The sequence below is a fragment of the Ammospiza caudacuta genome, chromosome 17 (genome assembly GCF_027887145.1).
Source record: "Ammospiza caudacuta isolate bAmmCau1 chromosome 17, bAmmCau1.pri, whole genome shotgun sequence".
Classification (NCBI taxonomy): domain Eukaryota; kingdom Metazoa; phylum Chordata; class Aves; order Passeriformes; family Passerellidae; genus Ammospiza; species Ammospiza caudacuta.
The window spans coordinates 7,675,463-7,702,193 of record NC_080609.1 but is presented as its reverse complement, the minus strand read 5'-3'; the positions used below and the strand labels follow the sequence as shown (position 1 = coordinate 7,702,193).

The window sequence follows — 26,731 nt, the reverse complement described above, 5'->3', positions numbered from 1 at the left end:
CTGCTGGTTGATCGTGTTTTTGTGATTTCACTGAAAAGCTAATTCATTTCAAGCTCAAAATAATTTGCAAGATTTTTCATCATCACTATCTAATTTTCAGTCCTGTGTTCTGGTAGCAAAAGGATTCTGTAGACCAGAAGAGATCCTGATGAACAGAATCCAGTTAAATGTAAGAACCGATGGTGTTTGTTATTCGGTCTTTGGTTCCTTCCTCGACCGAATCACGACTGTCGTGACATGCCACTTGCTCTCACTAGAGGGCGCTCAATCCTCATGGAAAAAACCTGGTTGAGGACTCGAAAGTTGAGCTCCTGCATTCTCTGGGGGTTGTGGAATGATACTAGTGTAAAACTAGAAATGGATACGAATTAATTTTTGAGAGCAAGGAAAATGTGCCATTTGGAAAGCAGTTAAAATCTTGAGCAGGAAGATGTGCAGTTTCTGCCATAACTCAAGGTACCTGTGAATACCTGTAATCAAATTTCTTTTGTTTTCTTAACTGCAGAGATGTAACAGTTTCATTTTAATCCAAACTGGCACGTCTCATTGCTCATCTGACTGCCCCAGCTGCTAGAAATGGCCTCGGCCTCCTGAGGCACAGAGGAGGAAACAGGAAGCCACTGCAGTTAGACAAAAAGCTTCACTCATTTATGAATATTAAATGTGCTCAGGGAATCCATCATTTTCTGGCTTCAGGAGCAGTAGGGAGGAGTTGGTCTCTCTGGGAGGTGGCTGCTGTGTCTCTTAACATGCCAGCTTCCTGCTTTGCTCTCTTTGTGTAGGAATGCTTCCTGAGCATCAGCAGCTGGGTAGATCTGACACAGATAGAGATTCAGCTGGCTTTCATGTGGTGCCTATGTTAAATGATGGTGGGAAAATTTGCTTTCAGGTCTGGGTACACAATGATTTTAACATCATTGGAAAATGATGTTAAATGTAAATTTAATCTAGTATCGGTCAACAGTTTCTTTGCATTTCTGTAGTACAGATATAGTGGTATGTAATATTGGTTCTTCTGTACCCCAGAGAAGACACATTCCTTTCCTCTTGCTGTTGGCCTTCCCATGTTCACAGATAAAATGAGGCAGGAATTGTCTGCCTGCACAAGCCTGAGAGTCTGAAAAAAATCGCCTCCCTTACTTCAATGCAATATAGCCAAAACATTTTTTTAAAATTACAAATTGATATAGAAGTAACTGCAGTACTAAAGACATTTATGCAGTTGTAAACTAATCATGGGGTTTTCTTCATATCTTCCATTCCCATCATTTCACTCTTTTTGGCTTTTAAATTTCAGAGCTTTTTCCTCACAGTCATTTAATGCTGCCTTTCTAAAACTCTTCAAGGCAGTTGTAGTTTCAGTGACTCCCATCAACCTTTGCAAGTGTTGTTACTCACCCTTTCCTCCCTTTTCTAAAGTGCTTATGGAAATATTGAAGTGCTTGAGTATCAGTACACATCCTGGCTGGCTATCTTTGACTGCTGAAAAACAATAATTTCTAAATGTTTTTTGTCTTTCCTACTTTCCTAAGCTGGAAAAGGACCTTTCATGTTATTTCTTATCATCTTAGTTTCTTCAGGAGTGGTTGGTAACTTCTTCTAGACTTCAGGGAATTACAGCCTGCTGCATGGAGTCATCTGCATGCTTGCTTATTCCTTCTACAAGTTGTGATAGGTTTGAGGCATGGTTCAGTAATAACACTGCTAGCTTTTCCCAGTAGAAATTAATCATCTGAAAATCTCTGTTCATTCCTAAAGTTTCCATGCACTTGCTGTTTGGTAATTGTTGAGATGCTTGGTAAGTCTGTTACTTGATTTAATTGTATCCCACATCACTTTCCATTCCTGTGGTGTAGGGACCAAGCAAGAAATAGGCTTCCCTACAACTTATGATTTTGTATTTCCATATGTGAGTTTCATTAGGAAATAGCACTAAGAACTATTCACTAATGGACATCCTCAGGTTTGCTCCAAAGCCTTTCCTACAGACATTTGGTTTGAGACAGGGACTGAAAAATCATTTCCTGGAAAGAAGAGCTGCAGCAAGCTCCACTCTAGCAGTGCCCATGCTCCTAATGCTCCTAAGCACCCTTGGACATGTCAGTGTTTATTCCTCTGGCTTAGTCAGCAGCAGCTTCAGCTGATGGCTCCTGAGTGCTCACATGAAGGTGGGTACCCAGAGCTGCACACTGCTGGGAGCAGCTGCTCCTCAGTAACACATTGGGTGTAGATTCCTCCTGAACTGTTTGCTCCAGCTGTTCCTGAGTTTTGGAGGCTCTTACATGGAAGAAGGTGGGAGTTGTTGCTGTTCAGCTCTTCTTGGCCTACTTGTATTCCAAACCAAGAACTTCTTGTTCACATTGAGATACCTGTTCTGTGAGACTTGAACCTCACTTGTACAGAGCAAGAATTGTTAACAGTTGCAATACCTGAAAGCATTCAGTCTTACTAAAAATTTCACTCTTACAGACAGGAAAACTTTCTTGGTACTTGAGAAAAAATACAGTAATTTAGTCCCTTTACTCCTGTGTATAATTGCACCTGTAACAGGGCAAAAACTTTCACTGGTCTGGGATGATGATTAAAAGGACTTTATTTAACCAGATTACTGATTAGGCATAGAGCATTAGTAAATACTAGTATATATAGTAGTGTATAGTGGCATATATTCTCCAACTACACATATTTTAATTGAAAAAACAATTTACAAAAATTATCTTTTGGGAAACATTATTCACAATCTGGAAATCTTAAGCTTCTGTTAGTGTAAAGCAGAACTGTCACTCTGAATCAGAATGTTACCTTTTAAATAACATTATAAATACTTCTGCATCTGACTTCTGGCTTCTTGCCACACTTTACTGTCACTTTTGACTCTCCTTTCTTTCACTAGTTGGTGTCCTGAATTCACTTGGTACAAGATTAGTATTCAAAAATGGTCCTGGGAAATGGGACGTGAAAATTTTGATTATTTTATCTGTCTCCTTATTTTCATTCAGTTGAATGCTTTCAAAGTCTTTTAGAAGGGATTGTTTCTTTTTACTGTCTTAGTTTTGGAACTAAGAGAAAAAGATGATCATTAATTACTAACCTGTATGTTGTTTAAAAAAGAACACTGAGTGCTATTATTTTATTGTGTTTTTTCGCTACTATGTTATTTCTGTTTTTATTTTCTTCTTGGTAATTATTGTTGCAGAAATTTCCTTAATTGCTTGTAACTCATTTTTGTTATTGATAATTTTTTGGGGTACCTTGCAAAGAATCCTTATGAACAGGGGGTTTATGGTTAGCATTCATGCCTAAAAAGAGAAATCATGAGCTGGAATGGGAAATGTTGTCATTGGTGAACATTTTCAAGATTGCTAATTGTATTGAATTAGATCAGTGTCTTAGGCTGATATGAATCACTGAATTCATATTAATAATAACAGGTAAATGTACGTTCATGTTTTTAAAAGAAATTTAAAATTTTATATATAGAGCTCAAAAAAAAAAAAAGGCAGTCTCTGAAGTACCAAATGAAAATCCTCGTGTGAGGATGTATTTGCCACACAAATGGGTGCCAGGTGAGTCTGGAATCTTCTGTTCCACAGCAGTCCCTGGAGTGCTCTTGCTTTGTGTGTCAAATACCTTCTGTATGCACTGCTGGAAATGAGGGACAAATAACACCAAATAACCAAATGCCATCACTTAGTCTGTCCTGAAAGTTAGTTAAGCCCATTTGAGCAATGAGTCAAAAAATATAATTAACCATAATTTTTAATGGATTATATTTCTAAAAATTTAAAACCAAAGCTTAACTGAAATATTGGAATGAAAAAAATCTAGTGTGTACCTCTTTTTTCCAAGTCAGCCTCTCCCAGATTCTCTCCTGAGTTAATTAGGAAGTCATTCACCTGGAAAATCAGTAGGCCTGTTCTGGGATGAGTCTTTTAAATTTGGAATTTGTCTGTCTGGCAATTTGAAGAGCTTTATGGATATGCAGGTGGGATATGGAGTTCTCAAGATTTTTGTGCAGTTGGTCTCTCACTGACTCTTTAGGATATACTGAAAGGATTTACAGTGACTGTAGCATAAAGATGGGATAATCACTTACCTTAGCAGGTCAAGTATTGACACACTGAATGTGTGAATTCATGTGTAAATACTAATTATGTGCAACATAAACAATTAAAGTGTTATTGCTTAAGCCTTTTATACTCTGAAAAATTGTATTTGATATTCCAGTTCTAAAAAAACCTTTATGATGTTTATGCTTCTTACCTTGGTGCTGGAACTGGTTTAAAATATAGTTGCAAAGAAAATAGTAATTGTTTTTGGTGAACTTCAACATGGGAAACACCATTAGAAATGTAGCATCCATAAAGCCCCTCTCTCTTACATGAGCTTTTGAATGACAGCTTCATTCTTTCAATGAGAACTGATTCCCATTCAGTCTTTTAATATTAAAATTTTTGTTGCAGCATAAAGTGACTGCTCTTCAGTAAACGTTGTTGTCTTTTAAGAGTCTGTTGTGTTTATTGTAGTCTCATATATTTATACTTGAAAATGGCTTAATTAACTCTAATTCTTATTGTTTCAGCCTGGAGTTGTGGGATTTTTTGAGTTCAATGCTTCACCTCAACCGCCTGGTTATTTAACATTCTTCACATCAGCATTACATTCATTAAAGAAAGGTAAAAGCTCTATTTTCATAATTTAAGGTGTCTGTGAATGGGTTATGTCTAAGTGCTTCAGTAGTTTTCTACAATATTTTCTAACTTAGGAATTAATCCCTTCTGAGTGTTTCTTGGTGTTCTAACTGTGGGACTGTCTTATTACAGTTGAGGATTGCTTACATAAAAAGTTTGCAATGTGATCAGCCTGGTTTACACCAGGAGAGAGTTCCCTCAGACCCCCACGTGTAGCTGCAGGGCCATAGTCAGAGTGAATCCAGGAGTCTTTGTCCTGTGTCACAGGCACTGGGATGGACTGGGCTGTGTCAGCCCTTGGAAACTGAATTCAGTGATGGGTGGAGTTACAGAGCTGCTGCAAGGCAGCCTGAGAAGGGCCTTTCTCTCCCTCTTATAATCTAAATTCTCTCCCACTGATAATCTAAAATACAAACCCTCTTGATTGTGTTTAAACATGCAAACTTTGTGATGATTGATACCTCATTTTTAGGTCATCAATTTGAGATAGACCCTTCTTAAAGTTGAAAATTAACATATTTTTTGAATTTTTCTTCCTGTCAGCAATGAAGGAGATTCATACTTATTTTTTATTATTTGTACTTACTCATTCTTATTTTTTACTGTGCCACTGATGTGATAAAGAGCCTGTTCTATATTTTGCTCTGTGATTTTCACATTTGTACATGGTATTAGTTCTTTGCAACATAAAGATAAGCAGTCTTTCTTCATGTGTACATATTTATAAGTGTAGAATATATATTTATAAATGATACATATTTACTGTAAATGTGCATCACCTAATGTTCATGCATGTGTATCATCTTGGCTTTTGAGATGCCATAAACCACAGCAAGGTGCATCTGTGGTACCAGATTCTTTATTTCCTAAGACAATTTACTATTTGCTTAGGAAATACAGAATCTGGTACCACAGATGCACCTTGCTGTGGTTTATGGCATCTCAAATTTGGACAATTGAGGTTACACAGACAGGTCTCTGTACCTGGAGTGCAGGAGGGGAACACGTTTGTGCTTCTTGCCATCTTTCTTCTGCTGTAATCACCAATGTTGGCAGTAGCTCTTCAAAGATTTCTGTGCCTTTACCCAGCACTGTTGTGTGTTCTGGTTTGGGGGTGGTGTTCCAGGGGAGTTCAGTGTGTGTAATTGTTTTCAAAGATTGCAAACCTTTCAGATTACCTTGGCACAATGCGCTTTGGCGTGGTCACGGATAAGCGTGTGGCAGAGGAGATCTCCCTGGTGCACTCTGGCAGTGTGTATTTGCACAGACATGCCAACACATCTCTTGTGAGTATTGCTGTGTGCTGTAGGGACTCTGATGTGGTATAGGCATGCTCAGGGATCAGAATTAGAAAACTACTTGAATGAGGATATTGACAATGATTTTGTGGAGGAATAATAGGAACGGTGAAAACTTCCATTTTGGCTTAAAGGTATAACATGGCACTGATTAGACAAATCACCCAAATTAAATTAAATTAATTTATAATAACTCTTAATCCATGTGCCTTGCATTTGAAAAGTTAAGGCTGAAAATACTAACTTTCAGATTTACTATTTGGCATAGAGACACTACCTAGCCACACTGGCACCATGAGTGTAAAGCAGGTATTGTGATGTGTATTTTATTCAATTGAGACTATGGAAAACAGGGCTTTGGGCGAAATAGCATAAAATACATTAAAATATTTTTTTTGCTAATTACTTAAGATAAACTTACCTGACTATATTAAAATTGATCCTAGAACCTGTGAGCACCTTTTAGTATATACTTCTTTCCTTTGCATTCAGGAATGAGAAATACCAGTTTTAAATGCAGCCTTGATGTTTGAGTCTTAAAAGGCTAATTTAAAATGAGTTAATATGGTGACTGAATAGTGGGAAGAATGTTCTAACTTTACATGAATTAAAATAAATGATGGTACCAGCTTAAAGCTCTTTTGCTTACAAAGAAAATGTATAGTATTGAGAAAAGTCAAGATTACAAAGATGTAGTAAAAGAAGGAGGAGCTTCCCTGATAGAATCCTTTTTGCTTGTGGATGTTACTGTAATCTGATGAGCATTTGGAAAGCTTTCCCAAAGGGAAAGCTTGTATGAAATGCTGCAGTTTGATGATACTTTTGCATTTAGAAAGAAAGTTCTAATCACCACAGTAACAACTCATACCATACTGAAGAACTGCATTTGTTACTAAATCAAGTGAGAACAAAACTGTTTTTCCCCCCTCCTAGATCTATCCAAAAGATATCATGAACTTCACTGCTGAGAACATTTGCAAGTGGGCTCTGGAAAATCGGGAGATGCTCATCCGCTGGCTGAGACCTCATGGTGGGAAAAGCCTTCTTCTAAACAATGAGCTGAAGAAAGGACCAGCACTTCTCATATTTATACCTTATAACCCCCTAGCAGAAATTCATCCTCTTTTAGATGAAGTAAGTGAAATCTTTTTTGTTTTACTTCAAAAATACTAAAACATGAGAGCTGTGGTCAGGGGTCTGAGGTTAATTGTGACACATACCTCATTTCAGCTCACTGTTCCAAGTATCTGGTTTTGTTTAGAAGCACTTTTTCAAGCTCTATTATCACAACTCCCTTACACTGGTTTGCATCTCACACAGTGTGCCTTTGCCTGACTCAACAGCTGTTCAGAACAAAGGTATCTAACTCTTCCTTGACCTCCTACTTTTTGTGGTGGGTGCAACATAAGAGATGCAGATCTTTCCCAGCTAGAACTGAAGACTTGAGTGTTTTGTCCACCCCATTCTATTTCTCCTCTCTTGTCCTTCCAGAGGTGCTTGTGCAATGAAGAGTGGATCTTTTGTAAAACCAGACAGTGTTATTTGAAATAACCAATCAAACTACTCAGAGCCAATCTGATTTTTATATCCTGGGTGTTCCTTAATCACCTACCAATTTTCTCTTCCTCTGAACTGCCTAAGACAGGAGTTTGTGGGGCTGTGGAGAAATGAGATAGGGAAACTAACTTGGATGAAAACTAGTTTTTTGTCCCTGGGCTATTTTCTGGCTGGAACCCATCATCCCATTTAGTATAACACAAAGCTGCACATCCCAGTGTGATCATGTAGCTCTAAGCAGTGTGGAACAGACAATCATTTGTGAAAGACCAAAAGCAGGGCTGAGTTTTTGTGACAGTGCTGACTTACCTGGCATCTGTGTCCAGGAATGTGCAGTTTCCACAAGGAGGCCTAATTAATATTGCAGTGTCTGAAACAATAAGGAAAAAATTCAAGTAACTTATTAAACAATATTTAGCTAAGCTAAATAGACACAATAAAAGGTACACTAGACTGCTATGAAATAGGATTGGGGAAGTGTATGCCTGGAGAAGAGCTGCCATTACTCTTGTAGTAACCTGTCTTCTGTTTGGCAGGCTTTGTTCAGTGGGGCTTGTCACAGATGACACATTCTAGTAACAGCTACCACTTATTTCTACCAAATCAGTGCAGCAGAAGGTGGATGTTCCATTTCAGATTTCATTCTGCTAAATAACAGTGTTTATCAAAATATGAAATGAGATACAAAATAATCCCGTTGTCCTTGTATAGCTTCACTTTGACAGGGAGATATTATGCAACTTGTTTGCCCTGGGAAGAGCTGTTTACTGCAGCCAGCCTGTGGGTTTCATCAAGCAGTGAAACCACTTGACTGAAAGGCAGTTGCAGAGAACAAGGCTCTCAAGTTGAGTGTTGAAAAATCTCACAGCAAAAATTTTTTTCTGATTACAGCTCGCTGAAATGAGATTTCTTACTGCGCATCTGGTTTTCTGTTCATAATCTCTTCTCAAGCTTCTTTAGGTAGTCCAGATCTCCAGGCTAGGTTACAGTGTGAGGGGCCAAGTTTTTTTCAAGTATTCAGTTAAGCCTTTTCAGGATGAAAATTTCTAACAGCTAATTCTAGAAGACTGTAACAAAGCATTGCTGTAGACCACATTAATATTGAGGGTCTTGTGATACAACAGCCCTCCAGGATGTGACATTTCAACATACCTTTGATAATTTAAATGGTTTCTGTCAAAGTGTTCTCCTGTAAGCAGTGTGTGGTGCTCTGTATTTTGTTTAGTGTGCTAATAAGAATGATAGGAAACTTCTTCTCTCATTTTTCTTCCTTGCGTGTGCTGTTACTTGTCTCCCAGAAAGGGAATTCCTTATATGGTCCATACATGTCCCTTTTTCTCTGCTTGTTTACCCTTGGTTATGAAAAGCAAACTGGTGATGTAGTATAGAAATGTTTGCCTGGAGGAACAGGTTGGTTTTTTTCTTATTTTCTTTCTTCTCCCAGTAAGTTACAATGTACAGAATACACTTGGAGTATTACAACTATCTGCCCATGGTTGGGAGAATACAAACATTGCTTCAGCACTCTCAGTGATTGTTACAAAATCCATTTACCACCTGTGCCAGAAGAAATCTCTATTCCCTTTTCATATGAGAATGCTTTCATGTATTTTCTCCTCCTATTGGAAAATGAATGAAATTCAGGAACCTCTACTCAGTAATGCTTTGTGTAGTGGGGTTTAGCCATAACATGTAGTGTTACTGCACTGTAGTAAATCTGTTGTATGGAGGACCTTGCAGTCAGTGTGATGAACTGAATAATATTTTAAATTGACTTTGTTGTTCTATATATGCAATGTTTATATGCTGAAATATATGAAAATTCAACTTTGTTGTTAAGTCAGAGCCCCCTGTAATTTTTTGAAAGAGCAAAGATTAGTCAGCTTAGTGTTTCTGAAGTTCCATCTCTAATTGCATATAATGTTGTTAAACCTGCAAAAGATAACTGCATTTGGATGAACTATGTACAGTTAATCTTGATTTTTTTTTTTCTCTCTCTTTTAAGATTACCAAAGTGGCCTTGGAATACCACAAGTGTAATAAAAGCCAGGCAGCTGAGGCAGACATTCAGCCTGCAGGAGACTCTGATTCACCAGCTTTTGATTCCTCAGTGACAGATGCACAGCTGAAGTTCTCTGAAACGTTTCCCATAGCCAAGTACCCGTGCTGTAACACGGTGGTGCTTCCACAGTGGCACTCCATCTCCAGAACCCACAATGTCTGTGAGCTCTGTGTTAACCAGACTCTTGGTGTCAAACCAAATAAAGTCCATGTGCCACACTGTAACTTTTTAGAGATAGAAGCAGCTTTGGACTCTTTCTACCTCCAGGAACATACTTTTTTCCAAGTAATATCAAATACCATAGAATGCAGCAATTTCTTAAGTTTCTATAGTCCCTTTAGCTATTACACTGCATGTTGCAGGACAGTAAACAGGCATTTTTTAAGTCTCATGAGTTCTGAAAAGACCATCTTTGAGACCCCCAAAGTAGCATTTTCTTCCCATGGGAAGAAAGATAACACTCAATTTTCTATTCCTCACATTGAGGATAGGAATTGTTTTATTCCTGACCTTAATATTAGTAGCATGAACATTACTGGTCTGAGCTGCAGGACCAACAAAACCTTGAATCTCTATCTACTGGATTCAAATCTTTTTTGGATATATGCAGAGAGACTAGGAGCATCAAGATCTACTCATCTTAAGGAATTTGCTGCCATTGTTGACCTGAAAGAAGAAGTGCACTATGTTCTGGACCAGAATCAGTCACTTGTTGGACCTACCCTAGGTACAGTATTCACTATACAAATGTTTGCATTCAGAAAATTGTATTTCCAAGCAGGAATGGAAAATTTAATGCCATTGTAAAAGTGAGACTACTTTGTGAAGTTAACACTGTAAATTGTAATTTGTTTTATTCTATTTAGTAGTTAACTAAGCATTTATGAATGATTCTGTTGGCTAGAATAGAATCATATTCTAGGTGGCATAAGAGCTAAGTTCCTTATACCATAAGTAATTTGCTTTATAAGAATTCACCTTAAAATGTGTGATTCTTGACTGCATGCATTGGTGGAATTGGTAAAATCTAAATTAACTTGTGTGTGGAAAAAAATTTCTGTTCATCTAAAATAACTGATTACAGAAGATGCTTGTATATTAATAATGGTGTTGGTGTTTGCTCAACTGTTCTGAAATATCACAGAATTTTGGGACATACTGACCACTTAGCAGCAGAGACTTCCCCATCCTCTTGTCCTCTGAAACCAACTTGCTTTAAATTTATGTTGAAAAGTGTGTCTGTTTTCAAGGTAACAAGGTAGAGCTCTGAAGTGGTTGTGGCCAAATCTGCCAGTTATTGTTATTTCCTGTCTGAATTGGAGGAGGGGAAAAAAGACACCCAGAAAAACAAACAAAGCAAAAAAAACCTGACAAAACAACTCAAGGATTGCAGTTCTGATTTATTTGCAAGTTTGTGAATAAGACACAATATTCCTAACTGTGTGCATTTGCTTGTCATGCTGATGTGCAAAACTGAGTGTACCTTCAGAAAATACTGAGTTTCCTAATGTTGGCTATGTAAGTAAACATGGAAGAAAATTCAGCTATTAAAATAAATTGCTCAAGAACATATATCTCTATAATTCTTATAGCACCAATTACATTTCCTTTTTGCCATAAATCTAAGTACAAAAAGATGCACAACATAGAATAAATAGCCATGTTCTTATTAAGGATCACATGCAGCCCTGTATCCTGTCTCTATCCCAACCCAGGAAAAGACTCTGCAAAAACAAACAAAAACCTCAGTGACCATAAAAGGATGCTTAGGAAATATTAAGATCAGAATGAGGACATAGAAATTTCCTTCCCCTTTGTGCTCCCAGTACTTTGTGTCTCAAACATTTTTTAGGTCACAGGATTTCCTGAGCATGATGAGGGTTTCTCTGCAGAGTAATATTCAGTACATTGCTGTTCCATCATTTGAACATCCAGAAAACTTTTGCTTCTTCATATTTTATCAAGGAGTCTCTGATTTATGATTGGGTTTGGTGCTTTTTATTTTAATTCCTTAAGATTTTGACTTAATATTTCATAATATCAAAACAAATCATTGGGTGCTTAATACTTTTGTCAGATCTCAGTCTTTATAGATGGTTTCTAGAAATTCGGGAATATGTAAGCATGATAAAAGAGTAATGAAAGAAAGGCGTTAATTAAAATAAAATAAGTATTCCAAGTCTGGAGATCTGAAAAGAAAAAAAATCCTCTTTTGGCCTAGTGTGAGATTTAAATGGAATGCTGAATAGTAAATAAGGAACTAAATGTACTGCTGATCACATTTCAGAGATAAACTTGCTGATCTGGTATTTTGTATGTCTGTACAAAAGTGCCACTTTTACTTGGGCCTAGTTTTTATGCTGGAAACACAAGCACAAAGTCGTTTCTGTTTGATAAAACAATTCTTTTAAATGTTTTTTCATATTTTACCTTTTTTTCTTGATTATTAAATATACTTATTTCTTAATGCACAGAATAATTCTTCTCTATCCAAGTTGAAAAGAAGGATATTGCTGATGCCTTGCAGCAATTTTGAGAATGTAGTTCAGGCTCAGAGTAGTGTAGCTGAAGGTAATTGAGGGTTTGGAGCTTATTTTAAATTTTTACCAGTTGCCAGCTACTTGCTAAATATCTTAAAATTAAGGAGAAAGTAGAACAAAGAGGAAGGTGGTCACTGGTAGACAAAGGGGATGGGTGATATTGGCATGGAAATAGCAGATGTTTAAAGGTCAAAAGAAAAGAATTACAGAGAAAGTAATTAAAAATGGAAGAAAAAATGCAAATAAATGTGGAACTAAGTGGAACCTTTCAATATATATATATATAAGTTCAAAAAATTGAGAGGTTACTGTTTATGATTTAGCAGGTGTGTCATTAGGAGAATACAATATTATTATTATGGCACATTGACACAAGATTAAAATCCAGTGTGGCAACTGACAAGACTGTAATGAGCAAAATAAAAAACAAACAGTGAAGGTTTATCCTGTTTTCACATCAGTTGTGGTTACCAAACTGTCAGAAATTAATGACATGAAACCAGATTTCAGTCTGTATTTTCTCTGTTAGTTCTTCTGAGTTCTAAAGCAAAAAGTACCAAAATCACCTCTGCAAAACCGCAATAACTTTGATATGTATCAATTTCATTTCAGAGACCTTCATTAAAAACTTCAGCGTTCTCTACAGTCCCTTGAAAAGGCATCTGGTTGATGACCCTTCAGTCCATTTTGATGAGGAGCATGTGGTGACTGAAGTGACCACGAGCACCTTCCACCAGACCGTGTTCCTGAGTGCCAAGGTAGCCCCAAGTCACCCTGCAGCTTCTCACAGATCAGGGCATGGATTTTAGGAAGGGCATGTTTAATATTGACATGCTTTTCTTACTTATAACATAAAATACAGTGTTTTGTAAGAATTCAAAAGCTTTCCAGTTGCGTGCCATGAGAACAGATGTCATCCTGAGTACAGTTAAATTGCCTTGATTTTGTAAAATACGTGATAGTAAGGAAAATCCATTGTCATTCAAGTCTGCAGTGAATGCATCTCCAGTTGGTTTCCAGCAGCCCCAGCCCTGCTTTGCCAGTCAGAGGCAGAAAGCAGAAGTCTGGACATTATTTTTCCCTCCATATGAAGTGTACAGTCAGTGTTAGATATATAGAATTTAAGATCGCAAAAGAATCTTGGGAAGTGTAGTAAAGTTTGGTGCATTTTCACTTAAAGGGAATGATCCTAAACTAAATCTTTTCATTTTGACTTTATGGAAAGAGAATTCCCCAATAATTTTTGTGTATTAACTCAGTGGTCAGAGAGCAGCAGTGAATAATTTACAATAAAGTTCATTAATATTAGGAAAAAATTGCTTTCATATTTCAACAGTTCCCATGCTAGATGGTGTGAAAGCTAGTCTTCCTTTCTGCAGATTACCTCCAACAACTAATCAAACTCTTCTCCATTTCATTTTCCAGAATGTCTTGCTGCTGTATTATGCACAGTGGTGTGGATTCTGTGCTTCTCTTAATCACATCTTTATTCAACTTGCTCGGCTTTTGCCTCCTGACAGTTTCACTGTGGCAAGGTAAAAAGATTCTAATTTCATCTTTCCAGAATAATTTAAGATCACTGAGGTCATCAGCCTAGAAAATAAATACTTTTTTTTCTCTACAACCATGCAATATAGATGTGAATGTCATCTGCTTCATTTTTCTTTGAATGCATTGTTTTGTTTTACTTTGTATATATTTGGTGATTTTCAATCTCACTGCAGTAGTTATCCACTTTCATTAAAATTAATTTTTAAACTGTGCAATTAACCTTGAAACTTCCTAATTTCAGGAAGTGAATCCATAACTTTGTGGTGATTTGTAGCAAATAGTAATATGCTATTTGTGTGTGTGTGTGTGTGTATATGTATTTGTTAGCAACATCATTTGCATCACAAATCTAAAATGGCAATCTACATCCTGTGGTAAACAAAATTAACTTTACCCCAGCCAAACCAGTTTACAGAAATATATTTATATGTTAAAAACCCTATTGTTTTCTTTGGTGTTTCCAGGGTTATTAATATTTCGGTGCAACTGAAACATTCTTGTTCATGTATGTGATAATAATACCTAAATACTTAAAACATCTGCTCTGATTGCATCTTTATTTGATTCTGACTGAACTTACTCCAGGAGACAGCATGAGATGTAGAGAAAAAATAAATCAATTAAAAATCTGGGGTTTTATCCCTGTTTGTAATTGTGGCTTTATTGCCACAGATGTGATGCTGTTCCCAAGGCTACATCCATTCTCTTGCCTGACTTTGAAGTTCTCTCTTTTGCTCCATTATTTTCATAGCAGTATTACTGATGTGATTGTCTGTTTTATTCTATAATTATTTGTAATTAATAAGAAATTTATTTGTGAAAAGAAGCCCTAAAATTCTGAAGAAAACAGTAACAAACAGTTGAACCATGGGTTCCTTTCTACTCAGAGCTTTAGGGAAAAAAGTGCCTTTAAGCATGTGCTTATCCTTGGAAGAAGCAAAATAATTTACTCCCAAAACTACTCGAGGGGACAATATTAAGAGATGTACTTGAGGAACAAATTAGGGACTAAAAATAACTTGTCTCATGTTTGGTGTGTCTGTCTCAGAAGGAAGATGTGTACACAATGTGTGCACTGTGTGTACACAGAGAGCAACTGGGGTTTAATTGCTGGCTGAGAGCAGTTGCAGAATTGAACATACTATTCAAGAGAAAAACCCACACAGATATTTGTTAAACTGAGAGTCAGCAGCTTGAATATTGGTGATTAATTCTGCTGACTCATGCACAATGTATTTCTGGCAGAACACATTTAGACTTCTTTCACAGATACTTAAGATTTCCTTCTTCCCAATCCCTAAAATGGCGTTTTACAAGGAAATGCAGATTGTTCATCTGCCTGTTCTCTTCATCAGTGTGTCTTTTCCTCACAGAATTGATGTGACTCGAAATGACCTTCCCTGGGAATTTATGACAGACCGTCTCCCAACCATTTTATTTTTTCCTCATCAGAGGTAAAGTAATTCTTGTGCCTGTGGTTTTTTAACTTCTATTTTACTGAGCTGCAGTAATTATCTGGTTACGTGTCTTAGTAGAGAAAAAAGCCAAAGATTAATTCATTTCTGTAGATGCATTCTTACCACATTCATATTCTAAGGAAAAAAACCACCAGGAAAACAACAAAATAACCCAACCAACACTCCCAGATTTCCACCCTTCTCCCTCAAAGGCTCTTACCATCAGCAAATGGGAATTCAGTCTACTGGTACTGGGCAGCTATGTACCACAAAAACTCTGAATTTGTGCCTTAAGTTTTGCCATAGATGTTTTAATCCAATACAGAGTGAGTTTTGTTTATATCAGTTCTGAGCCACCCCAACTGATCAGTTCCCTGATTCTTTTCATAGGTACTTGTTTGGTCTCTGTCTCTGTAATGCTCTAGACAGTCTCTGGAGGGACAGACTGAGTACTTTTATTAAGATTATTTTATTAAGATTATTATTATTTTTATAATGTTCCAACTGGCTTTATACAGGTACCTTACCTCTTTCACTCCTGCTTTTCCTCTCCAATGTTTTTTATATTTTGCTGCATGTGAGTAATCAAGAAAATTAGGATCTGATAGTATTTGTAGTACCTGGAGGACTACTAGAGTAGCCACATATTCATTTTGGATATAAAGGTGCCTCATACTAGGGCTTTTTAATGCAGCTTCTTATCCATTTGCCTTATGAGACAATTTTTGCAAATTAACTCTGTTCTCAATTTCTTTCCACGACATGCTGTTATTGTTTTGTTCTGCTATTTGTTTTAAATAGCCTTTTAGCTTCTTTGATACATGCTGTGGTTTTGATCAATAAAAATAGATGATGATGTAATAAAACATTGCCACAATATAGAGAGTCAATTTTGATTTAGCATAGACTATTTTTTGCTTAAATTATGTTGTGATTCTTTAATCTGGGATGGGAGCTGATAGTCAGCTGAGCAACTGCTGATGGTAATTACAAGAGTAACTTGGTCCATCATCAGGAATCTGCAGGGGAGGAACACTCATGGTGCTCACTCTGCCAGAAATAGCTTAATCTTGATGAGCAGGAGCCTCATCTGACTGAAGTTCTTGAATTATTGATAAAAGATGGTATCTGTCTTCTACCTGCTGTACAGTAAGTGGTTTTCAGTAAATGAAATGAAATGTTTTTATATCCCACATGTTTATGAGTTGGATTTTACAGAAGGCATTTTTGAGGGAAGTGTAATTGGTAAGGAAGGAACTCCCCTGTTCCAGATGCACATTGTAACCAATTCAGGACATGATGTTAAACACAAGGGGACATAAAGAGTTATCTGGTTTGTGTTGTTCAAGAGCACCATGAGCCTTTAGGCTTTGTAGTTGAATCTGGCTTTCTTGCTTTGCAATCATTTTTGTTTGGGCTTATTCTCTGTCCTTCTTCTCACTTAAATAATTAACCCATATCTGAATGTATGCTACTTACCATTACTCTAGTCATCAGTTTGACAGCCAGATGGAAGCAAACTAAGCTTTTCTTCCTTGTTTTGATGGCTGCCTCAGGAAAGAGAGAATACACTGCCAACAGGCAAAGCTGGAGCAGACCCAAAGTGATAAACTATTAGGTGGTTTCCCAGTTGTACAGGGTGAGGTGGAAGTGGCTGTGCTGCAGGAGGAAGAGAAATTGTGTTACACTGGAACATGCTGAGTGAAAGGCTGAAGGTGGAACTGGTTCAGGAAGAGAAGAGCAGGAGTGACTTCCAGTCTAGTCCTTAGAGGATAGTTGGCTTTATATGTGTGCATAGGGTTCACAAAGGGCAGTAATTGTAACATTTGTCACAGCTGGAACTGGTTTTTAGTGGCTGATAGTCTTGAGGAAGAAATTCAGTACTTGCTGTTCTTGGCCTTTCTTGTTCTAACAGTTTGTGCTGTTGCAGAAGGCCAGGAGGCTTACCTGCTCCATATGCTGGGCTTAGTATTCACAGCTTCAGGGGGGGAAAAACACCAACAGAAAAACCTTGTTTGGTTTGCTTCCTCATTACTTATGACATAAAGACAAAGCAGTAAAAGGAACAAGTGAAGAGATTTATTTTTTGACAGGCCTTACTGCTGACTAAAGTGACTTACTGTTTAAAAGCAAACTGCTCCCTTGCCATGGCTTTCAGGTGCTGGAACTCACTAAGCTACTGCTTTTTCTAATCAAAATAGTGATTTCCCATTGTGTAGCTTTATATATCTGGACTTAGAGTCTAATTAATATACGTACACTTAAGAACATTTAAACATCATCCTTCAACTTACAAATACTAATGGCACTGTACTCTGATCATACGGTGATGCTTTAATATGTACTTGAAGCTCATAACCCATGATCATGAATATTTCTTTTTTAAGAATTAAATCTGTTCTGAGATTTAACAGAATTTTTCTTCAAATACCAGTCCCATGCAGAGATGCTTAGAGCACTCAGATGGAACACAGGGAAAAATGAACATCAAAAGAAAATCTGTGTGATCTATCTCTATTACATGAGTTTAGGTTTTCTCTTAGCTGCTGTACTAACCATACTTGATAAAAAATAAGGTATCAAGTTGGAGTTAAACAGCAGATGCTTAGGTAAAATTATGCTTAACCTTCCAGAGTACTTTACTATTAACTTGTTATGTCCTTCTAGGAAGGAGCAAAGTGTGAAGTTCCCTGAAGACTTTTCAGTTAACCTTCCCAATCTCCTGAAATTCATTTTACATCATTCAAGTCTTTCTCCATCAGAGCCCTGTACCAAAGAATGCCTACATAGAGAGTCAGTTCTACAGCAAGGACACATCTCACACTTGGAGAGAGAAATTCAGAAGTTGAGATCAGAAATCAGTGCCCTTCATCAGGCCCATGACCAGCTTGAAGCACAGCTCTCTGAAGCCAGGAGAGAGGAGCAGAGACTGCAGCAGCAAAAACACACACTGGAAAAGCAGCACAAGACTCTGCAGCTCCACAGTGAGCAATTACAGGCCACATATGACCAGAAGAATCAAGAATTGTTAGAAATGGCTGAAAAGCTTCAAGAATTAGCTGATGCATCAGAAAACCTCCTTAAAGAAAATGCTTTACTGAGAATTCTGGTGGCATCAAGAGGAGGAAAGCTACAGAGCAAAGATGAAATTGAAGAACCCCTTCAATCTGAGCAAACACTTCCTGAAGATAATGATATATCACTTTCAACAGCTACTGCTGCTTTAGAGGAAAAAAGGATTGATAATATTGATACCATAGAGACAGAGCACAGTAGTGGAAATAGGACAGAATAATTGCTTACACAAAGTCAAGTGATGCAGTATTGGGTAGGTATTTATGCAAATTTTATTGACATTCATTGTAAATAAAGACTTCCCCCCACATGATCTAGAAAAAGAAAAATCAAATGGAATATTTTTGTATACTTGAACAACTTATTAGATACCCCATCTTAAGAGAAGAGGAGAATGGAAAACACTTTCTGCACTTTACTATTGCACTAACTTGCAAACGCCTATCCATTTAAATGAAAGATACTGGTTTGTAGGGGCAGCAGTGTGCAGCACCTCTGACTAAGGACCAGTTAGTTTTCACTGGCTTTCTCTTATGGCTGCTAGAAAGGAAATCAGACCTTTGATTTATACTTTTCCATAATTTCTGAAATTTGCCCTTTACACTGCATTCTCTTTGCTGAATTAAAATAGACACTTTATCTGTGTAATCAGTAAACTTGAATGGACAAAGTCATCTTGCTACAACTGTTCTGTTCTCAAACTTCAGCACTTTGTATCACTTTTGTATACAGGTATTCTGATTGTCTGGAAACCACAAGAGCCATGTGTGAACTGTCCTCTACTGAAAACTAGAGGAAGTCTTACTGAATGAATCCTTTTTTTCTTTGCTTTTTAGAGGTCTCAAGTACAGCTATTTAAGTGGAGTGGTCTGACTGTACATGCAGGTCTGTTGAGAGCAGTATTTTTAAAAGCATGTGTCAGGGTAAGAACATTATCAGCTGTACCCCATATGTTGTACTCAAGAGGCAACAGCAGGAGCTTTTTACTACTGACAGCAATTTTTTGCTTCAAATTACAGCTTTCAATTTTAAAAAGGCAAATGTAGCACTAACAAAGCAATTCAACATCTTAGTGTAGAAGAAGGGGACAACTTTTTGTCTAGGCCATTCTTGCCTTGCATATAGTTGAAATTCTCAAGCAAGCTTGCTAGGCCTTAAGTTATTCCATATGTACAAGTACAAGAAGCAAGTCTAATGCTTCCTCTGGAGCTGAATTAAGGCTAGGTAATTAAGTGTTTAAAAACATCAGTATGCAAAGGAGGCCATGTATAAAGTAATAGAAAACAGGCCAGTGACCTCAAAGCATGTGTCCCTACAGGAAGAATTTTAGAATACGTAAGCTGCCAGTGGCTGCTCAGTGTTGTTCCTTCTTCTCTCCCCAAAACCTTTGCAGTCCAGAACTTCCCATTTAACATCTTTTTACAGTTCCTATAGCTGAACTCCAGCACAGAGCAGGAAATGTGTTATCTCAAAGGACTTGGCCATTGCTTGCTAAAAACTTCTACAAACTGACCAGCAATAACTCTTGCCCCTGTCAATAGTAGAAAAGACTGAAACTTCTCCTGTTGTAGTACAGTTCCATCAAAAGTTACATACAAGATGCATTAACTGAATTCTAGAGTCTGCATGTATTACAAAATGCCTTTTTTTAACAGGCTGTTAACATACACTCTAAGTACACAAACCATTGTTCTAGGAAGAATTTATACTAGTTGCACTTAAGCCAGTTCTGCTAAGTAACCACTAAGCAGTTTCAGCACACAGACCTATGGAAGACAGAAGCCTGCTCTACTGCCATTTCAAACACCTGGAAACCATCTGGACTTCCCCTGAGGGTTCAGTATCCATCACAAGTTCCCAGGCTGGAATCCATCAAAATGGCAGTTTCCTAGCAGTAGCTACATAGAGAACTCAGTCCTGGCAGCCAAAAGTTTACCCAACATAGCTGCAGCTAAAGCAACTTTTCCTTTCTTGCTCCTGTGTTTCCTACTTCAGTATATTACTGAAGGCTTATCCTTTCTTTTTAAATGAAGTACTCTGCATCATCCAATAAACTGTTCAAAGAAGGAGTTCTGGCTGCACACTCCATCTAGCAGCAGAAGCAAGCTGGAACTGCAGATCTGGTTTGGAAGGTCTGGAGTCCCATCCATGGTAGTGGTTCAGGAGTCCCAGTGTATTATATACAGTTGCATCATATGCTACAGAACACAAAGCAAGAAGTTTTGACAGCCTATTTACAGTTCACAGTTGTAAAGTAGTTCACATTACAGTAGTAGCTCCATCAAAATAGGCTCAGCTGAACATTCAAGTAACAAAATACAGTAGTAGTCTCTTCACACCAGTATATCCCTGTGCCCATTGCCGGCAATGGACATTACACCAGGCCAGTCAGCTCCTGCCACAGAGGAATTAGGATACACAGCTGATGCAAAATGCAACTTCTCAGTGCATGCAGTTGCAAACAAAGCTTATTTAATGCTCATCAGGATGTTTTCTGATGAGTACTGTGCAGGAGACCAGGTTCTTCACAGTATTGAGATGCTTCTGCTGGTTACACATCATAATCACAGCCCATCTGCAGGTGTTGCTCTGAGTTAGCTGTGTGCTTCTGGGCCATTTGGAGTTAGCTTAGCTTTCCTCTCCACACAGGGTCCTTTAGCAGAGTACTGCACCAGCAGAAAGGGCTCTTTGGTTTCTCCCTCACCCACAATGCTTTCCTCATCCTCAGACTGGCTGAGCTTCTGCAGGCGCAGGTAGCACCAGCAGCCCAGAATCAGCGCTCCCAGAGCCGCAATAGCGATCAGGGTAACGATGACAGTCACCACTCCCGTGCTGGGGCTGTGATCTGTGATGGACATGGCCAATAGTTCAGGCTCTGCTCTTCTTCAGGAGATTTTTCTATCCTCACTATCAGTCTTGATGCATCTTCAAACTCCTGCAGGTTTAAAAATAAATAATGAATTTGTGCAGTTTTACTGCATTCAGCAATATTATATTCATGGCTGGTATTGTCCACAAGGGCATGTGAGCCTCTTGCACTCCAGTGCTTTATGCTGCTTCATCACAGAATCACAGAACCATGTTTTGGCTCCTGACATGCTTAAGATAGCACATGGTCAACCTACTAAGAGGTAACAATTTTCACTAGGAGGTACAAGACAAGACTGAAAGCTCTATGGAATTACGATTTAGCACAGGGAGATTCAAGACTGTTCATACAAATGCTGTATCACAAGTGAAATCTCAAATCTGTGACAAGGTAGCAATTCAGCTACCTTTAATTTTCCTCAAGGAATTCTATAGATACATTTGAGTGTCTGGCCTTTTTTAAAATTTAATAACATCCTTCTTATATACTAACAATTCCAGGACTGGTAAGCCAATTGTGAAGGTAATTGCAGTGCTAATGCATTACTACAAGTCTTTCTATAACACTGATCTGCTTACAAGGGCTGGGTACGTGGTAATTGTTTGTTCATTGAGCACATAAAACATCTGTTGCTATTTTCACAAAAAGCAGGTAGAGCTGTATTTAAAACTAACAAAGCACAATGGAAGCTTCTGCTCCTCTTGGTGGCTTTAAAACTACAAGAGAAACATAGTCCATTAGGACTGCAGCTGGAATTGGGAGAGAGGCAGCAGCAGGAAACTGGAAGAGCTCCAAGACTACCTTAGTTTGCTATAGTGTTTGCAGGAAAAAATATACAGGTAAATGTCTTTTGTTACTTCTTCCAAATTCACAACCCTATTTTTAAAAGTCATGTGAGCCTTGTCTTTAGTTTCAAAGTTACTGTGTATAAAGATGACAGCTTCACTTTCCTTCCTTCAACTAGGACATAAAAGGTAATGAATGAATAGCTTGTTTCTTTCCTACTACCCTAGCTCTTCAACAAAACACAAACTCATGCAAGACTATAGAGAGACCAGACCAGTCCTAGCCAGGAACATCTCTTACCTCTGTACTACTGTAAAAATCAGGTTGGGGCTCAATGCTGCCATTTCAGGTACAAAGGTGCAATCCTTAGAGGCTCTAAGGCCAGCTCCAAGTGCACATGTGCCTGTCTCTGGACCTGTTCCCACTGACTGGCAGTAACACAAGTCTCTTCTGGCTGCTGTCTGATGAGGGTCACATACCCTTATCCAGGAAAGGCTCCTCCTCACCATCACTGCTGTGCAAGTACAGCATCTTCATAAAAAACCCCTCAGGAGTCAGTCTTAACCCACCCTGACCCAGGACCACTGGGTCACAGTGAGTGACACCCAACTGCACCACGTCTCACCTGCATTTCAACACAAATCAAGGCAATTACAGTGCAGGATCCTTACCAAGACAGCTCAAGCCACAGACCAAGTTTGCTCCTTGATGTGTCATGGAATAACAGACCCATGTGTATCACCATTTCAGCAAGGACACCACTATAGAGTTCAGCAGGTGCCATTAGAATCCAGTGTCACATAGCTTGCACTCTGGTTACATTTCCAGCCCTGTAAACTACAGCAATCAATAGCTTGTAGTGTATCTGATACAACCAGCCAAGTTCTGCAGACTCAGTTTTGCCTAAATAGTAAAACCAAACCTGACCACACTACACACCCTCAGCAGGGCTGTGTGCCCACTGCAGCCCAAGTATTCTATGATTTGCAATAATCACCTTGGTTCTGCAATGCTTATTCAACACAGGGTGATCAGCTGAGGGTGATTAAGAGTGACTTTCATGTAGTTCATTTTCCTCAGGGCATGTCTGAAGAGCAGCACTGTTTGATCCAGCCAAAACAGTACAGCATCAGCATAAAAGATAGTTTACATTGCTTCACATGCAGACACTGCACAGCCACACTGAGGCTTCTTCTGCAGCTTGCACTATTGTGACAGCCTACTGTTCCTCTACAGCACTTTGGGTCAGCATATAGCCTTACATTAAGCAGTTACTGTCACCTAGAAAATAGTTTTTCATAGTGGAAACTATTGCAGATGCTACCCCTCCACCAGTCTGTGACTAGACAGCATCAACCATATAAAGTATGAAACTTCACATCACCAGGATTTTCTGGCAATCTTATTTCAGGATGCACAAGATTGATTTATGATGACTTGACAATTTTGAGTCCAACACAGCAACTTACAGATTCCTCTTCAAGGCCTTTCTTGGTCAAATCCATAGGTTACCTTTAAAATTCTGAATGTTTTCTATTTGATTTAGAATTCAAATAACTTCACCTCTCAATGACAAAGTGCAGGCATCCTTCCTTCAGGCATATCCTCTTCCCACTCAGGGATTTGAGAGCCAGCACCTTATGTAAAGTCAGGTATTAAGCATCTGTACAGATGGCACAAACAACTAGTTAGAAGTGTGTGACAGTAGCTTTAGATAGTTTGGAAGCTACAGTGTTGTTGCTAGCTCACACTGCTATTTTTCTGGCTTTAGGTCATTGTACAGCTGGAACTAAAGCTCTCCTGCAGTGTTAGCACGGTACATTTGCGTGTTGTAACTACATCAGCAAGAACTTCTGGAGAAGCCTTGGGATTGTGTTGTTTTCTGGACAGACAGCTCCAACCTTGCAACCATTCTTTCCACCAGCAACTAACTGGAATCCAGATTAAGCTGTCTCTGTACTCTCCTTGATAGGGGAAACACTGTATTTTGTAGATCCCCTTAAATTGATTTAAAGGCTACAAATTGTTCAGACTCACTTTCCCCTTAAAGCCTACCTGAGCTAAAAAGGCCCTCTGAGCATGCCAGGAGCAGCACTGCCTTTGTTCATCACTTAGAGGCTGTAAAATTCTGATCTTCAAAGGGATTGCCATCACCATCCATATATTTGGTGGCACTTGTAGAGCTATGTCCCTTCCCACCACAATTGCTATCAAATTAAGCATCTAAGCATATTTACTCATTAGCAAGATTAGTCAGATGACTGGTGTGAACTGCAAATAGCCTATTTTAGTTCTTACAGCAATCAAGCAGTGAAAACATCAGCTAGAAACCATTTTTCCATAATTAACTTGCTTTTCTTTTTTGCTTAATATCAGCTTCTACTCAGAAATTCATTTGTGAAGATTTATTATCCAATTCAGAAGCTGTAACTAAAGGAAAAACAAAAAGGCAGTCAGAACTGCAGAAAGCTGCTAGGGGACAAATGCAGTGCAAGACTGAAATTAGTTCCTAAACCAAGTTTTTCATTATTACAGGCATTATGCTGCTAAGGTCACTATTTTTAATGCCCACAGGCATGTTTCACTGCTACCATTCAAGCCAAAGCTGTAGGGAGAGGCTTCAAAAGCAAGTTTACTATAGTTCACCAGATATACTGAAGTCCTCATCAAGGAGTTATGTTCAAGGTTTAAGTATTTTGGCTTTTTTGGGGAGGGAGGTGGCAGGAAGGGGAGGAGGTGGAAACTACTGTATTACAGTATTCCACCTAAAGTAAGTTAAATGGGGCACAGTAAAGAAGTGAGAATAAAACTAATCAGAGTGACCTTCAGCTCAATTTTTTTAAAAGAATCAGAATGGTTTCCTTAAAAAGCCTCCAACAACAGCTTCTAAATCAACATGCTTCTAATTGTGAAAAATGCTTTCTCCTGCTTCTCTAGTAAAATCCCTCTAGAGGAATGCTGCATACCCATCACAGTAACACACCTCTTGCCAATGGAAGACAAGGGGAGAACCCACTGGGAAGATCAGTGCTGTACACTTACCACTGGCACACAAGTGTGTATAGCACCCACACTACCCATAGAAATCAAGGGCTTTACAATACAGGAGTGCTCAGGCTTCACCACTTGCACATAAAAAAATGGCATCACTGTTATTCCTCATTAACTCCAGTTAATACCACCTCCTTGTGATAATGCCAAGTTACCTTGCACAAGCTGGGGCTTGGCCAGAGGCTATTTTAGAAGTAGGGAGCTGTTTAGTAGAACGTTTCAATGCAAATCATCTCTTCCCACCCTTGCTATAGCTTTGATGAGGAATAGAAGAACGGGGCTTTTCTGTGGCTAATTAGCTGTGGACAGAATTCCAAGAACTTAGCATTCAGGCAATTGTTAGACACTCTGGAACAAAAGCCAATACCTATCAGCATTGGCTGGAACAGCAGTTAGTTCCCACATGAGGTGTAGTGGTACCTTAGACTTAATCAAGAGTCACTTTAAAGCTTTGCACCAAGCTAAACCACACAGAAGTTGGTAGTTTACAGAAGACAGCAAGATGGAGAGATGAGAAAGCAGTAGTCTAAGATGTTTTCCAGACATGACAACAGTTGAAAGAGCAGACAGGCTCTCAGCAGCACAGTAAGTGGAGGAGGTTTATGCTGTAACTGCCTGACAGGCAAGTCAGCCAGTTAATGCAGAACTGGAAACAGGCTTACAGTGTTAAGACTATGTTGACTTCAGAGGCAATTGCATGGCTGCCAAAACATCTGTCAGACTCCAGATTTTATCTGTCAGTATCACATCCACATGGTGCTCTAATGAAGAGTCTGTCCTGACATGGCAAGAGTAATTTCTGACATTCGATTACCAGAAGTATTACGTTGCATATATCCCCTGGCATAGCTTAGTTCTTGATATATTAAAAAATTACTGAGATGCCAACATTAAGTTTGCTCATAAAACCAGGGTTTTTTTTACTTAGATTCAAGGTAGCTCTCCAAATGTGTAATTTTGGGGTTTTTTTAAATGGCTTTGTGTAACAGCAACTACACACAGCACCTGATGTTTCTGACAGTCAAACCATTTTTACACACAGCTCAAAACTTTAGACAGCAAGTATGCCGGGAGTCAGTCACATACCTGCAGGAAGCAGCTCTGGCTAGGAGTCCTCTACGCACACAGTTTCTGAATCACCTTATTAAAGGCGAAGGTCACACTGGTTTTGGATCTTGTCTGGCAAGTCTTCCTTCTTGCTCTTCCCCTGTGGAGAGTGATCACATTGGTCTCTAGCTGCTCTGCATCCTGAGTGCCTTTCACTTTTAGCTTTCCAGTGACATAATCATGTTTAACTACTAACCAGTCTGGCACAAGCTTTCAGGGAAAGATCCCTTACTGTTCCACTTACCTGCTAATCAAGGTAACAGTCTCACAAGCGGTTTCAAGTTCTTTAGGTTTTATTCAAAAGCAATTTCTACTGACAAGTGTAATGTCTACACCTACACTTGTGTCAGGAAAAGGAAGAGCACGAGACGGCACGGTACACTGCAGATACTCAGAGGAAGGAACAAGACTCAGTTTGAGCAACTTGCGTTACCGAAAACTCCCGGATTGTCATTGCAAAGGTCGCTTTGGACATAACCCTGCAGCACGTACCGAACTCCTCGCACTGGGCGAGCAGGGACGAGCCTCTCCAGCCGAGAGGAGCCCGGCGCCCACCCCGAGCAGGCGCCGACGATCCGTGAGGCATCGCCTTGTGACTGCAGCACGGCAGGGCGGCTGCAAAGCGCCGGGAGACGGGGCCGAGCCCCGGGCGAGGCAGCGCGGGCCGGTGGAGCCCCGAGTCACCCA

At 38.8% G+C, this 26,731-nt stretch overlaps 2 protein-coding genes across 4 annotated transcripts in view; one reads left to right on the top strand and one right to left on the bottom strand.

Moving 5' to 3' along the window:
• Positions 1-20,620, top strand: part of TXNDC11 (thioredoxin domain containing 11) — a 30,194-nt gene extending 9,574 nt beyond the window's left edge. For both annotated transcript variants that reach the window (XM_058815923.1, XM_058815924.1), the window contains 8 exons: positions 4,583-4,676; positions 5,865-5,977; positions 6,923-7,123; positions 9,552-10,335; positions 12,761-12,906; positions 13,574-13,683; positions 15,073-15,153; positions 17,824-20,620. In XM_058815923.1, the coding sequence (XP_058671906.1) occupies positions 4,583-4,676; positions 5,865-5,977; positions 6,923-7,123; positions 9,552-10,335; positions 12,761-12,906; positions 13,574-13,683; positions 15,073-15,153; positions 17,824-18,451 (2,157 nt within the window). In that variant the 3' untranslated portion in view covers positions 18,452-20,620. The remainder of the gene's footprint in view (positions 1-4,582; positions 4,677-5,864; positions 5,978-6,922; positions 7,124-9,551; positions 10,336-12,760; positions 12,907-13,573; positions 13,684-15,072; positions 15,154-17,823) is intronic.
• Positions 18,489-26,145, bottom strand: SNN (stannin). Of its 2 annotated transcripts, none has more exons than XM_058815925.1 (2): positions 26,030-26,145; positions 18,489-21,172 (listed from the first exon to the last, which is right to left on the bottom strand). In XM_058815925.1, the coding sequence occupies exon 2, from the start codon at positions 21,087-21,089 to the stop codon at positions 20,826-20,828; it is 264 nt and encodes an 87-aa protein (XP_058671908.1). In that variant the 5' UTR covers positions 21,090-21,172; positions 26,030-26,145; the 3' UTR covers positions 18,489-20,825. The 2 variants fall into 2 exon arrangements, with proteins under 2 accessions (XP_058671908.1, XP_058671909.1); XM_058815926.1 differs by lacking the exon at positions 26,030-26,145 and adding an exon at positions 23,942-24,177 and having other exon boundaries at positions 18,489-21,166.
• Positions 26,146-26,731: the final 586 nt, after the last annotated feature.